The sequence below is a fragment of the Odocoileus virginianus genome, chromosome 4 (genome assembly GCF_023699985.2).
Source record: "Odocoileus virginianus isolate 20LAN1187 ecotype Illinois chromosome 4, Ovbor_1.2, whole genome shotgun sequence".
NCBI lineage: Eukaryota > Metazoa > Chordata > Mammalia > Artiodactyla > Cervidae > Odocoileus > Odocoileus virginianus.
Genome location: NC_069677.1, coordinates 38,556,288 through 38,570,221, shown reverse-complemented (window position 1 = coordinate 38,570,221; position 13,934 = coordinate 38,556,288). Strand labels below are relative to the sequence as shown.

At 50.1% G+C, this 13,934-nt stretch overlaps 1 protein-coding gene across 6 annotated transcripts in view; it reads right to left on the bottom strand.

Moving 5' to 3' along the window:
- The window catches only part of MECOM (MDS1 and EVI1 complex locus), a 607,989-nt gene extending 599,969 nt beyond the window's left edge, over window positions 1–8,020 (bottom strand). For 3 of the 6 annotated variants that reach the window (XM_070466455.1, XM_070466457.1, XM_070466456.1), the window contains exon 1: window positions 7,657–8,018. In XM_070466455.1, the coding sequence (XP_070322556.1) occupies window positions 7,657–7,693 (37 nt within the window). In that variant the 5' untranslated portion in view covers window positions 7,694–8,018. Of the gene's footprint in view, window positions 1–7,656 lie in introns of all 6 variants that reach the window. The other 3 variants (XM_070466460.1, XM_070466458.1, XM_070466462.1) reach the window with 3 other exon arrangements.
- Between the last annotated feature and the right edge of the window lie 5,914 nt (window positions 8,021–13,934).

The following is a 13,934-nucleotide window of genomic DNA, read 5'->3' as shown; positions in this document are numbered from 1 at the left end:
TCCTGAAAACGTGATTGATGAGGAGATATACAAACTGCTTACTATATACATGCAAATAGGTCTACAGATGAGACTGGATGAAAACAGAATAGGGAGTAGGGGAGGATGTCTTAAAAATTTGGAAAATGTAACCGATTAAACAAGGAAAGTGACTGAGATTGATTGAGTGATGGCTTGTGACTGAGGTACTGGGGGTACACTTACTCCAATTTAGTCTTACAGCAGCCTAGGAAAGTGATGTTATAACTCTTCCTTTACAAGTAAAGATCCTGGAGCTCAGAGGCATTCAATTGCTTGAAGATGACCTGGCTATTCAATCAGGGACCACATCCAGATGCAAACTGACAGCACAGTGCTAACCTTCACGACCAGATGGCTCATTCCTACTCACCAGTATTTGTTTCTGAAGTCTGCTTGTCCCCAAAGCCCACCAAGTGCTATTACAAAGACTTCCATAACTGTCATAGTTTGAACAACCTTAACACACAAAATTAATTCCTTTAAGCGGGTTCTTAAACAAAGTTAAGAAAGCTTTGCTCCTTCCTTTTTTATAGCCACCAATTCCTAGTCTGGTGTTACTATAGGAATTAATAAAAATCTCTTCTCCAAATAAAATTTCTCCTTTAGAATTTTTTCAAACGTTAGTAGTCAAGGATTTGGCTATATATACAAGCTAAAAGCAGCATGTTTGCTGATGAATAAGAATAATAACTAAAATCAAAATAAGAAGTAATTCAAAAGTGAGAGCTTTTGAAGAGTCAGGAATTTGATTAAAAATTCACTTTTTTTTCTATAATGAAACAGTTCTTTAACCACAAAACAGCTCTTATAATAATGCAGAAAAGTATAGTTCCAAGTAAAACACTCCCCCCATTTTAATCATGGCTATTATTTTTTAAAATGAAAATGACTGAGGTCATTGTAATCTATTTTAGGGTTTGCATGGGTTGGTGGTATTTTTTTCTTGGCTTTGAGCTCCCCATGTTACCAGCTAAATGTTATGGGTTTTGCTGTGTGCCCTTTCAAATCCCATTCTTTTTAATAATGTTGTCCTTTACACACATAAATTAGAGTGAATTCCACTTTCTTTCCTAACAACTCCAGATGCAGTCCACACTTTCAAGAGGACCAGAACTTGCCTTTTCTTTTTAATTATGGGTGTACTTCTTAAAACAAGCATGTTCCGATCTGCATAAAAATGCTGTGGATGTTCAAATGCTGAGAGATGAGTAAAACCATAGGATTCATGTGGTCCATTTCAGACCCATACTGAAACAGTAGGATAACATGTGTATCTACCCCTTCCAGCTTACAGAGACAGACACAGATGAAGAAAAAGTGCTCAGAAAGAAAACTCCATCTGGGCAAAGTTCCACACCTACCAATATTTACAGACTGCGGTAGCCTACAGATAGCCATTTAGGACACATCAGTGAAGCTCTCTGTCTTCTAGGACCCAGCAGGCAAAATTATCAAATATCTAAAGACAGTACAGTTACACAGTCAGGCCTCCCTTTAGATGTGATTAATATTGCACTGACTTTCTGAACTTAGCCTGGTTTTTAGTATAATTCACTACCACATCACACAGAACAGCCCAAGATCCCTCTAAATAGCACCTACCCAGCCACACATGAGAGAATGTCTTTGTAAAACACATATTGTGAAGATCTGCCTATTAAAAATCCTTAAGCTCTGTTTGTTTGTTTATTTTTTTTTTTTAGAAAAAAAATCAACTTGCAAGGCCAGTGTAATAAGACACTGTGGCTTTTATGGAAGAGGTGAAATAATTTTAAACACAGACACACAATGAGTTTATTTATTTAGAAACTTGTTAAATAGAGTCTGGGAATTCAAATATTCAATGTTGACATTGTACAGAACTGGCCAGGAGCCAGAATCCAGTCTCCAGAGGGACCCATTGGACAAGGAATTCAGGCCTTTCTCTCCTCCCACTTGAGCTAAATAGGTAGAGGCCATTAGTTATACCCACAGCAATATCTGAACCGCACTCAAATAAGCTGCCCTGGCCAGGGCACTTCAAAGGACGGTAAGTGTGTTTAGCTTTTTAATGCTGAACTAGAGCAATATGTCACACTTTTGAAAGAGTTTTGTAAACAGTTTCTTCCTTATGTAGAAATGTCTCTGAAGTTTCTTGTATGGCATGTAAGCAAAGGTAATTAACAAGGATTACACTTTTTTCATTTACTGGGGAAAAAAAAAATAATACCCATCTGTGTGCAAACTGGAAATCTAGGAAGAAAAAACATGCTGCTTCTCTCTTCCTTTCTCCTCTCTCCTGTTTGTTCCATTTGTTTGTCTCCTTTTCATCCTCTTCCTCACACTTGTTCTCACTACCCAGCCAATTTCCTTGAGAATTCCCTGGTAAACTCAAGAGTGGGAAGGGGAAAATCTAATTTTAGAAAGAGGACCTTGGCAAATGAAGTGGGGAGGAAACTAGTGATTCATATAAAAGAAAAGCAGACCCCACAGATCTTTGTAGAAAGTGCCTAGAGCCGAGACTTTCAGCTCAAGAAGGGTTAACCACCTCTCCAGAAAAATGTGCCCAGCATCTTTATAGAGTGACTGTCTGCTCCTGCCCCACCTCCCCAGAGCCCCTCTCTCCTCTGGGCCAGGGGGCCTGCTCTGCCAGAGAGAGGGAATGAGTAAGTGTCCCTGAACCCCTGAGATGTGAGAGAGAGAGAGTGTGTGTGTGTGCGTGTGTGTGTGTGTGTTTTGTGCATGTGTTGCACAGGGTCGGTGCAAATCAGGCTCCGAGTGAAGCCCCACGCCAGGCACACAGCATCTCTGATGTTGAAAGGGAAGGAGCTTTGGGCCTGGGAGCTAGGAGCCAAGCTGCTGAAGGACCGAGGTGTGGAGGGGAGGGCGCTCTGGTGAGCACCACCTCCCTCCTCTCCAGGGCCTCCCCAGCTCCACCCCCAAGTCCCACCCGGCCTGGTTTTGAGATGATTGGAGGGGTGGGGGGGGTTGGGGGCGGCAGTGAACGGAAGATGTGCCCAGCGCTTGGGACCAGGGCTCTGCCAAGCGCTGAGTACCTTGGGAACACGGTAAGCGCCACTGGCCAGCAGATGACAAGTCAAGTTTCTCCATTTCAGGGCCCGCTTCCAGCAGAGGCAAACGGAGGTTGTGTGGGGAGAGAGGAGCCTGGGCCAAGCCTGCCGAGGGCAACTAGCCGGCGCTCCCCTGCCCTCCTGGCCCGGGAGGATGGAGCCAGGAGTCCCCAGCTGTGGCCTTCCTGCCCCAGGCGACGTCTGCAGCCTGGGATAACATGGCCCCAAGTCACAAGAAATGAAATAAAATAAACTCCCAAATGACAAGATGTTTAAAGAAAAACTGCTTACTGAATTATTACCCTCAACTTTTAAAAAAAGAATAAAGCAAAAACGTCGGGATGACGCATTAATTTCTATTCGATGAGCGTCCTACGTGTTGAATGTCTGCCTGCTGAGGAGGCCGAGCCCGCCCACGGGTAGTGAGGAGAGGCCTCCGCTCAGAAAGCCAAGAGCTGGGCTACCCCGCAAAAGACACATTCAGGCACACTTACACAGACACACCGCAGCCAATGGCCCCCAGACCTGCGACTCCTCAGCCCCTCACAAATAAAAATCTGAAAAAGGAACCTTTTATTCCAGCCTTCCAGCCCCTGTAGCTAATGAACCGTCCCCTTCCAGAGTGTTGAAGATGAGTGTGAGGGGGGGAATGAAAAGCGTTATTAACCTTCTTCTAAACACAGATTTTTTTTATTTTTTTATTTTTTTTTTTTTGGCGAAACACATCGAAATGCTTCGTCCTACGTGCCAAATGCAATAAAGAAGCCCTAAGCCAGGGTAATGGTCAAGTAATGGCAAATAAACCGCCTTCCTAAACGGGGCCTCCGCAGGGCAAGCGCTTTTTTTCCCCTCCTCAAAAGCAGACTGAAATAAACAAATAAAATGCGTGTTTTAAGCAAAGCTTTGTGTTTTCATCTGAGCTTTTTAAAGGATAAAGGAAAACGCAAGTAGATGGGCATAGGGGCAGTGGAGGCTGGAACCTGGGCTTGCGGTTCTTCTGTACTGGGCTTACTAAAGGGAGGCGTTTTAAGCAGGAGAGGGAGAGTCGTCATCTACCTTACCTACTTCAGAGCCTCTTTTTAAACCAAGATCAAGTGTACAAGTAACAAGTGCCCCCCCTCCCCTCACTGGGGTCTTGCTAATCGCATCGCCTTCTGGGTCTTTACGAGACTTCTGCGTGGCCCGGTAGCTAAGGGGGGTTATTCGTTGCAACTCGTTCATTGCTGTGATTGAAACCCTGCCGGGTGTCACTTTGGAGAAGTAGGGTGGGGGGATTCCTTCGGTTTTCAGGCCCTAGACGCGCTAGGCAGACCCAACTTCACTTCTTTCCCATCACCAGAAGGAAATAGTTGCAACTGGCATTTCTGGCACGGCCCAGGTGCCGTCCTGGCCGCCCAAGAAAACGGCTGGGAAGCCTCACCCGGCTGCCAGAGGCTGCTTGGCTTTTAGTTTTCTTTTCTTAAAGGTGGGGATAAAAGCCACCATCTTTCGACAATACAAATGTCAGCCCTCTTGCTTTTCCCTTATTTTTTTTAATGTAATGGTTTGTTCCTCCCAAATGATTTGCAACGAATGTATCGATTTTAACTATTGTGTAAGAAAAAAACAGGTCCTGTAAGTCGGGAGTTAGGCTGTGCATTCATTCTGAGTTTAACTTCAGCGGTACTTTCAGGGTCTGTGGTCCCTGGTTTGGATCCTTGGAATCCTGTACCTTAGCCAAGATCGCGACAGGACTTGGCCACCAAAGAAATTTACAAAATACATGAAGAATAACAGTGGAAGTAACAACTGTTTCTAAGTGACTTGATTCCACTGTAGTGTTTACTTTTACAACAAGAAGGGTGGTTTTGTTTCTTAAAGTATGCTGGTCACACTGCCTCTTCCTAACCCAGAAAAGGAAAGAAACCCGGTGCCGACACAGCCACGAAGTTTTCGCTGGCTTCACAGCAGGGGTCAGCGACTATCTCCGCCCTGCGCTTGGAAACTCACGCACTACGCGGGGGAAGGAAATAGCGCTTCAAGATACAAAAATTCTTAGTTTTAATATTATTTCCTTCGTTACCCAGATTAGAACCGAAGAATTGCATAAAGCAGCGCTCCCGTCTGAAAGGCAGCCGTGTTGGCAACAGCTGGAGCAGCGCCAGCGGGAACCTGAGGCTTAGCAAGAAAAGTTTGTGAGAGTTCGCATCTAGTTATCAGAAAGCCGCGGCGGCATCCTTAGAAACACTAGAGACAAAATAAACGGGTCTCGCACTGGATGAATGACAAGTATCCTCAAATAGGAAGCCAGACTCGGTTTCTGGATGTTGAGTGGACTGTGCGTGCGGGAATGTTTGAATTCGGCAGCGAACAACTTGGTAATTAAAATAGCTGAAAAAGTTGCCCAAGAAAATTCGAACGGTTTTGTGTTCTGCTTTCACTTCGGCGGATACCAGGCAATGAGGCGCGCGAAGGGTTCGGCTTTCATTTCACAACTTAGGCAGAGTTGAAATCGGCTCTCAACCCCCCGCTTAGTCCCCGTAACCACACACACACACACACACACACACACACACACACACACACACAACCCTAACTAACCTTCAGTCGGAATTGAAGCCCACAGGCCTCCAAGCATATATGTACATTTATTCCTCCTCAGATGAAAATAAAGACATCGGCCCCATTAAACGCAAACAGGAAAAACAGGAGTTCCACTGGCGCGCTTTGACACTGTCGCAGCTAAGTGAAATGAACAATATCCAAAAGAGAAACAGATGGACTGATGGCCCGAAGAGTCCTATATATAGGTTGATCCCTGAGACCAGAGCGAAAGGAAACGTATTTGGGCGAGAGGGAGTGCTTGGGTGAGGACTGGAAGAAGCACTGGAAAGGCGCCTACGATGACAGCATCTCGCTGGGCTAGACCGCGGACTCTCACCGCCAAAGAAACCAAGACGCCCGGGATGCCGCTGCCTTCCGCGCGGCTGCGGCGGGGACACCAAAGGCGGGAAGGCTCGGGGCGTTACTTGGCTTTAAATATGCAGGGGTGGGGGAGACTAGGGGTTCACTTGGAAGAAGCATCCCACCCACCTATCTCTACGTCCTCTGATCCACACGCAAAACAATTAAGAGAATTATGTTTTCAGCGAGCGGGAGAGCGAACGGCGGCCTGTGCTTTGCCGAGGCTGCTGCAGCCCGCGTGCTGACACCTTGCGGAGGAGCGCTTTGAACTGCCTCGGATCGCTCCGGGACTCGGCACCGCCGGGTCCCCTTAGACTCGACGTAGAAGCATTTGGACAAATCCAGTCCCGTCGCCTATACGCCCGGCTGATGCTACCGATTTCTCGGACAGTGTCGGCTCGGCGGGCAATGCCGGCCGAAGCCACCCAACACTTCGGCGAGAAGCATGGGGGATGGGAGTCCCGTCGCCCCTGCCCCGAACTCAATCGCCCTCTTCCCGCGTGACCAAGGCCGCTCCACGCCGGGCAGGCAGGGGGCGCCGGGGAGGGTTAGTGACCCAAGACCTCGGCTGCGTCCAGAAACAGCGCGGGAGGCTCCGCCGCGCCCTCTCCGAGCCCAGTGTCCCCGCAGGCCGCCCCCTGGGGGTCACTCGGCGCCCTGCCAGCCTGGAGCTCGCGGGCCGGAGCGCGCCCTTTTGGCCTCCTCCTCCTCGGCGGCTGTCGCCGCTGGCTGCGCGCCCTCTACTCCGCGCCCTCCAGGCGCTCGCGGGGCCTCTTCTCTCCCCACCTGCCTGCGGCTCCGCGGGGCCGGTAGCTCGGCTCTGCCCGCGCCCCCACCCCCACCACACACACACACACACACACACACACACACACACACCCGGACTACAGCCTCCACCCTCGTCTCCCCCACTCCCCACCCCAAGTCCTCCCGCCGCGCCGCGCACACTGGAGAGCACGGCGGAGCGCACAGCGCCCACTACCGCAACAGCCGCTCGGCGCAGCCCGCCAGCCCGCGCAACTTCCAGCGGCCGCCTCGCAACTTTTCCCAACTCCACCACGGCTGCCCGCCGCCGCCGCCGCCACTGTAGCTCCCTCCGAGCCTTCCGCCCACCCCAAACCCCAGAAACAAACCGAGGCGCGAAAAGGCTCCTTTCCCCAGCCCGCCCCCCCCCATCCCCCGCTCCCCCTCCCACACCCGGGACTAGCTGGTTGGCCAGAGGCAACTCTCCTCCGCCTGGGGGGAAGGGGAGGGGAGGGGAGGGGGAGACTCTCGCAGCTCCTCTCCCCCACCCCCACCCCACCCACCCCACCCCTTCCCGCCCGCTCGCGCTCGCTCTCCTCCCTCCCACCCAGGTCTTTGCGGCCCCCACCCCCACCCCCACCCCGGGGTTGCCACAGCTGCTCCGCGCGCTGGGCTCCGGGGCTGCCCCGGCTCCTCTGGCGCCCAAACAAGGAGCTAGAGCGCGGGCGGCCGGCGCGGAGGCTGGGACCGGCAGGTTGCTGGAGCGGCTCTGCGCCTGCCCTCCGCCCGGGGCCCCGGCGCGAGAGGCAGCCCCGCGCTCCCTCCCGGAGCGCTGTAGACAGATATGCAAGATGGCAGAGGAGGGGGAAATCCAGTAGAAAAGGGATATTGCACCTACTTGTGGCCAGTTTCCTTGCCCTGCCTTTGGATCTCATGCTGTGCCCAGTCCTGCAGCCGCTGGTGTGTGGTTGGGGTTTTTTTTTCTTGGATCTTTTCCTTCTTTTGCTCTCCCTCTCGCTCCCTCCCTCCCTCCCTCTCTCTCTCTCTCTCTCCCCCTCTCCCTCTCTCTCTCACACACACACACTCTCTCTCTCTCTCTTACACACACTCACTCTCTTTCTCTCTTTCACTCTCTCTCCCTCACTCTCTCCCTTTCTCTCAATCCACACTCGCTATCTCTCCAGCATTGTCAGTTTGGACACCTTCGCACATGCGCGCTAGACGCCCCTCCAACATCTCAGCGCCGCCAAAAAAAGTTTGGAGCGATTTATCACTTTGATTTGGAGATCTTGTCAGATGGCAATCGCCGAGGAGGCGGAGAAAGGGAGCCACGGGGAGGGCGGCGGGGGGCGGGGAACCAGCGCTGGGAGTCGGAGGGGAGCAGACACCTCGCCCAGGAAAAAAAAAAAAAAAAAAGGACCGAAAAGACTCGGGCAAAAGGTTGATTTCGTGTTGGAATCACCAATAAGCCTGTATCATTACTATTATTGTTTTTCCCACCATCAAATGCAGGACATTTTCTGTACGGTCCTTGGGGGAAAAGCAAGGAGTGGGGGGAGGGGAGGAGGCTTTTAAAAATCTTTCCCACACTAAAGAACCAGAAGGACCGGACTCGGCGAGCGATCCAGGAGAAAGTGAGAATCATCCTGAACTTCGGGAAATCTGCTGCGGCTACTACTGCTACTGAAGCTATTGCGGCTTCTGCTTTCAGAGCTGAAAGCAGAATAAATAACTGCTTCTTCCTTGATTTTAGGTGTAATGCTATTACTTCCTGCCATCCTTGGAACATGTCAGTTGGTTGGTCTATTCCCACCAAGTAATAATGATCACCCTTGATTCCCAGCTCCGGGAACCTTGGGCATTTGACATCCAAGACCTTCTTTCTGCCTTCCCTGAGGTCGGCTGTCACCTTCCGGCCTCCCCCACCGCTGCCCCTGTCGCCTCCTGCTGTAGCTCAGCCTGTCTGCCATTTCACTCTTCGCTTAAACCCACGACCTCCCGGGTCATAAGAAAGAAGAGATGGGAGACAGATTCCCCCACCACCACTTTTTAAGAAATATATTGTTGAAAAATTGCTTTAATTACAGGATTTACCAAAGAATTGGGCACGCAGAAATGGGGACCTCTTAAAGGAGCTAGCTGTGTTTAAGGTATGAATAAATCCCGAGTATGTGTGAATTTTCTCTTGGTACAACCTCCTTACCCTAAACAGTTTTCTTCAATACCTTCCATGAGCTGTTTACGTCCTCATTAATATCTGTTGCAAATCCTGCCAGACACCATAAAAGAATATCACAATTTTTTTCTCTGTGCTACAGTGATACATCCTTGATGTTCAAGTTAAGGAAAGAAAAAAGAATAGCAGATTCTGGGCATGAGTTTGGCTAAGGCAGGGTAGGGGAAGGAAGATAACTGAGATGCCCAATTGTACCTGTTGTCATTTACTGTCAAAACTAGGAACAGATAGCAAGGTTCAACCCCAAAGGGTACTATCCATCAATGGCTCGCAAATATCTTTATTCCAGAAAATTTAAATTTGAAAGATTCAGTTTGGTAAGGATGCCCATCACTTCTCTTTCTCCAGAGCTGTGTAATTCTGGGAGCATTTGGCTGTAAGTACAGGTCCCTGGAGAATCAAGCTACAAGACCCAGGGGAGACAGATGTGTAATGCTGAAATGTGAGGTAGGGGAGGGGGGAGATGGAACAGGGTGATGAAAAAATTACACAGAGTAGGAGTAAAACAGTTTCCAAGAGAGAAGACTCTGGTGTCCACACACATGGGCACAAGAGAACTCTATCATTCCCTCTGAAGTAAAGAGGCAAGTTTGGGTGGGGGTGTTTCCATTCCTTCTACAATTTCTGCTGCCCTCTGCATACAGGTGGTGTGCTCACATTTGGCCCATGCAAAATGACCAGGCACTTCAGCATTGTGAATTTGTCAATGCCAGAAGTCTATGACTGAGTTCACTAGTTTCCCTCAGTTTACACGAAGGCAAGTCTTCCCTCCAACCAGAAAAGGTCCTCAGAGGAAAAAGTGAAATGGGAGTTGAGAGCGTTCACCAAAGAAAGTAACATCTCTAGGGAGAGAAACACACTAGACTGACCAGCAAGAAGTTCATAGAAACTGCTTCTGATCAGTTTAAAGGACTCTCTGGGGACCCTCACCTAGGCCAGAGGATAGAGAGGCAGTCCAGAGGACCAAGCACCGCCCCCCACCCCCCCACCCCAGCTATCCAAACCTAAAGGTCTTTGACCTTCAGGAAGGGCGGTGGAGTCCGCTAAGGATGTAGGCAGGAGGAGGCTCTGCCTGAGAGGTTTCATTTCACCTTCTCACTCTGGGGAACTTAAAAAATAAACAAAAGAAGTTAACATTGCCCCTTGTACTTTTCTACTTAATTCCTTTTATCTCATGCCCGGGGTGGGGGGTGGAGGTCTATATTTGGGTCCCGTTGCAAAAAGGGGGGTAAGAGGAGTGATGGGCAATTTTATAGAAAATGAAGGGACCATGGAATCAAACCCAAGTAAAAACAAGACCCACATGTGAAGCTGCAGCCGTTGTTTCTGCTGAAAAATTATAAACCACAGCGGCGGACCAGGGGTTGGGGTGGGGGCTGTGAGAATTGGGTGGGATACAGAAAACTAAAGAAAATCAAAACTGATTTCCCCCCAACTTTAGAGATCTCTGTCGTGAAAGCCTTTCTAGAGGGCAGGGGGTGTGGGGAGTGAGGCGCGGTCAGGGCACACTCCCCTCCTGGTTTTTCAAATCCCTGGGGTTGAGTGGCTTCAGCGAATGGGTCTTCAGCCTGGTCTTTCCAAGAGTTTCTGGACACGAGCGAAGCCAACATATTCTAACTGAAATAATAAACACAAATTCCTCTGTGCCCTCGGGCCAAAGCACTGTGAAAAGATCAGGCATCATACTTGTGGTGGTTGTTTAATAAAAGTACTCACAGAATCATCGCTTTTGTTTTCAAACCTGAAAACTGGCTTTCTTTTCTTTTTTTTCTTATTTCTTTCCTTTATCGTGTGTTTTCTGCCCTGAGTGTTAATAAAAGAACTAACGTGCTAGTTCAAGTGTGTTTAAGCTGATGGAACAAATGCCAGCAGCCGCGGACCGCGCTCACCGCCTGCAGCGCCACTACCCCTGAGAGCCAACCCCGGCGGGTTCCCACTCCCCAGTACCCGGACCCCGTCAGGTCCACCTGTCCCAAGTCTCAGCCGTGAGACCCAACAGGTGACTTTCTGTTCAGCGGCCCCTGAGGTTCCCGACACCCTTTGACGTCCCGTCTAAGCTGTCGCTGGCCCAAGAGAAAAGAGGCCTCCAACAAGTTGTCGGAGCTGCCGTCGCTGCCTGCATCCGCACCGTCCGCCTTTCCCTCTCCTCCTGAAATTCGTTTCCGTAAGGGGCAGTAGACTGTGTCCCACGTTTTCTTGCGTTTCCTCCCACGGAAACGGGCATCCTGGAAACAGTGCGTCCTTGGAAAGTCGATGAGTTTACGGGCTGTTTGGATTTGCTTGTTTTATTACTGTCGTTTTTTTTCTTTCGGATTTTTTCTATAACAGAAGCAGAGAACACGAGCTGGGAGTTGGAGGAAAGATGGGTCGTTGAAGAAGAGAACAGAACAAGCATATCTCTTTTCCAGCTATGTTTCTTTAGTTAATGCTAGAAACAGCAAAGAACCGATTTTCAATAAATTACATGCAACAGGAAATTTTTCTTTGCTCGCACTATAATTGAACCAGCCCCACGGTATCTTTGAAAGAAAGTTTGAATTCTTTAAGGAGGTATTTCTTGGCCTATTGTCTTTGTGCAGTGAACTTTACATCTTGCTATTCAATCACAACCTATATTCTGCTGGCTACCAGCAAGATTAATTTAATCATTGTAATGCAATTATTAATACTGTTTACCCAACGCTGGGTTTCAGGTTGGCTGTTAAGAAATTAAACTCTCGCTGGGTGACCAGAGCTAGGCAGGGGTTTCTTCATGTTGAAATGAAACAGTCCTCTTTATTTAGTCTCAGAGCTCTAGCTTTCGGCCACCGGCTCAATTAGCCAAAATGGAAACAATTTTCATTCATTGCAATAACTCACTGTTCTTGAGATCGCTTTCAAAATATACACTTTATTATTATACGCTGACCTCCGTGGCGTGGAGTGGCAATAAAAGAAAGAGGCAGGGAGATCTATCTAGCCCCCTTGGGCTATAATTATTAGAAATTAATTGGGTTCAGGACCCTAGGTAGTCTAGCTAAATTAATAGCTTGTCTAGTGGTTAAAATCCGAATTTTTAGTCCACGGGAGAGAAAGAGAGAGAGCCACAGACATGAAATGCAGACCCAAGGGATGCCTGAGTTTACTTGCAAGACGCTCATCTATTAAATAGTGTCCAGAATACATTTGAGTTGGGGAGAGGGGCCCGGAGCAGGAGGGGGCGGGAACCAGAAGAAAGAAAGGAGCGAGATGGGGAGGGTGGCTACGACTGAGCTAAAAGGTCTCGAGTTGATTTTATTCGATTTTTCTTGTGTGCATTGTTTTCGGGAGGGGTTGCATTTAGGGGTTAAAATAAAAAATAAAGATCCCGTGTACTCGGAGCTGTCGTGCAGGAGTAAAAGTGAAAAGGCAGCCTTAGGCAAAAGGAAATTACTGCGAGCCTGCGTGACCTTTCAGGGAGGTAATCAATCAAGTGATCAACAGGGATATTTATCATCGCTATATAGGACTACTTCGCCCTGCACGGGCGGGGGTGGGGTGGCGAGAGGAGGGTGGAGACGCGTGCACACACGCACACACACACACACATACACACATATAATCACAAAAGTTTGGACAAACCCGATTAAGTCTCAAGACAGAGAACGTGGGCTTTAATAGATGTTAGATTGTCCCTTTAGTCTGGGAGAAACACAGCCTCATATACCCACGCAGGGGGAAATGCGCACATCCCCGCTGCAGTGGCTGTGTGAAGGTGTTAAGTTGAAAGCGTCCACTGAGCTTTGCCCAGAAAGGAAAGCTCTCGGTGATTAGAGCGCTGGAAGGGCGGGCGAGGCGCGGGTCTAGCTTGGTTTCATTGACCTGCGGGGGAAGGGGCGCCACCGGCCGCAGGGGGCGCGGGAGGCGGGCACCCCTCTCCGCGGCGCGCGGACGTCGGGTTAGCGCACCCAGGCAGCCTCCTCTTCCTGCGAAATCCTCGCGCTGCCCCAGGGAGAGGGGGTGGCGCGCTCCGAGCCAGCCCGCTCCGGCGAGCACGCGCTGCGGGGCTCCGGCGGCCGCGCGTTTTCTGCCCAGTTACCTTCTCTACCTTGTAAAACTCGCCGTTTTGTAAATTGCGTTTTCGGTCCTGGATTTCTTAGCAAATCGTTAGATTTTACAATCCTGCTCCTACTCTCTGGTCGTTCAACACCCCCTCCCCAATGTCAGACGTGTACGTAGGGGAAGAGGGGGTGCGAGGTGGCTGACTTTTCTATAATGATAATGATATTAAATAGTAGACTTCAAATCTAGGCCCCCGAGACCCTTGCCCAGCTCGGGGACTGTAATCAGCAGTTCTTGAGAGAGAAGGTCGGGCTGATTACTGGCCCTCGAGGCTGAGAACTATTTCCCGACGGGTTTATGAAACACAGGTTGGGGTGATGCGCGCCACCTCCCAGGTAGCTTGCCGCCGCTCCCGCGGTGTGGGAATGTGGGGCCGCGCCAGGGCCCCGCTGGTTGGCACCAGATGCGGAGCTCGCGCTCCCCCGCCCGTCGCTCCCGCCGCCCTCTCCGGGATCGAAACGGCCTGATCCCGCACAGCCTTAGTCTGCGGCGCCCCCGCCTGGCTTCCCCGGCTGCCGCAGCTACGGGTGAGCCCGCTGCGTCGGGCTCCAGCTGTGCACAGTAGCCGCCAGGGCGTGGGGGTGGGAAACAGCTGGAGCGCCCCGGGGAAGCGTGTGTTGGGGTGGAAAGAAACCCAGCAAGGAGGATTATGAGGCGATCAACTCCTGGAGTTGCTACCGGTTTAGGATCAGGAGGAGCAGCTTCGGGGGGCACAAATCTCTGCCGGTGGAACAGGAGCTCCGGAGAGAAACCAGAGTACTGGTACGCGATGCCCCGGAGAAGTTTGCAACTCCTTAGGTCCCTTCTGAAAGAAGACTATGCCAGAGGAGTGCGCCTCAAAGTTAAAAGTGCATGTAACC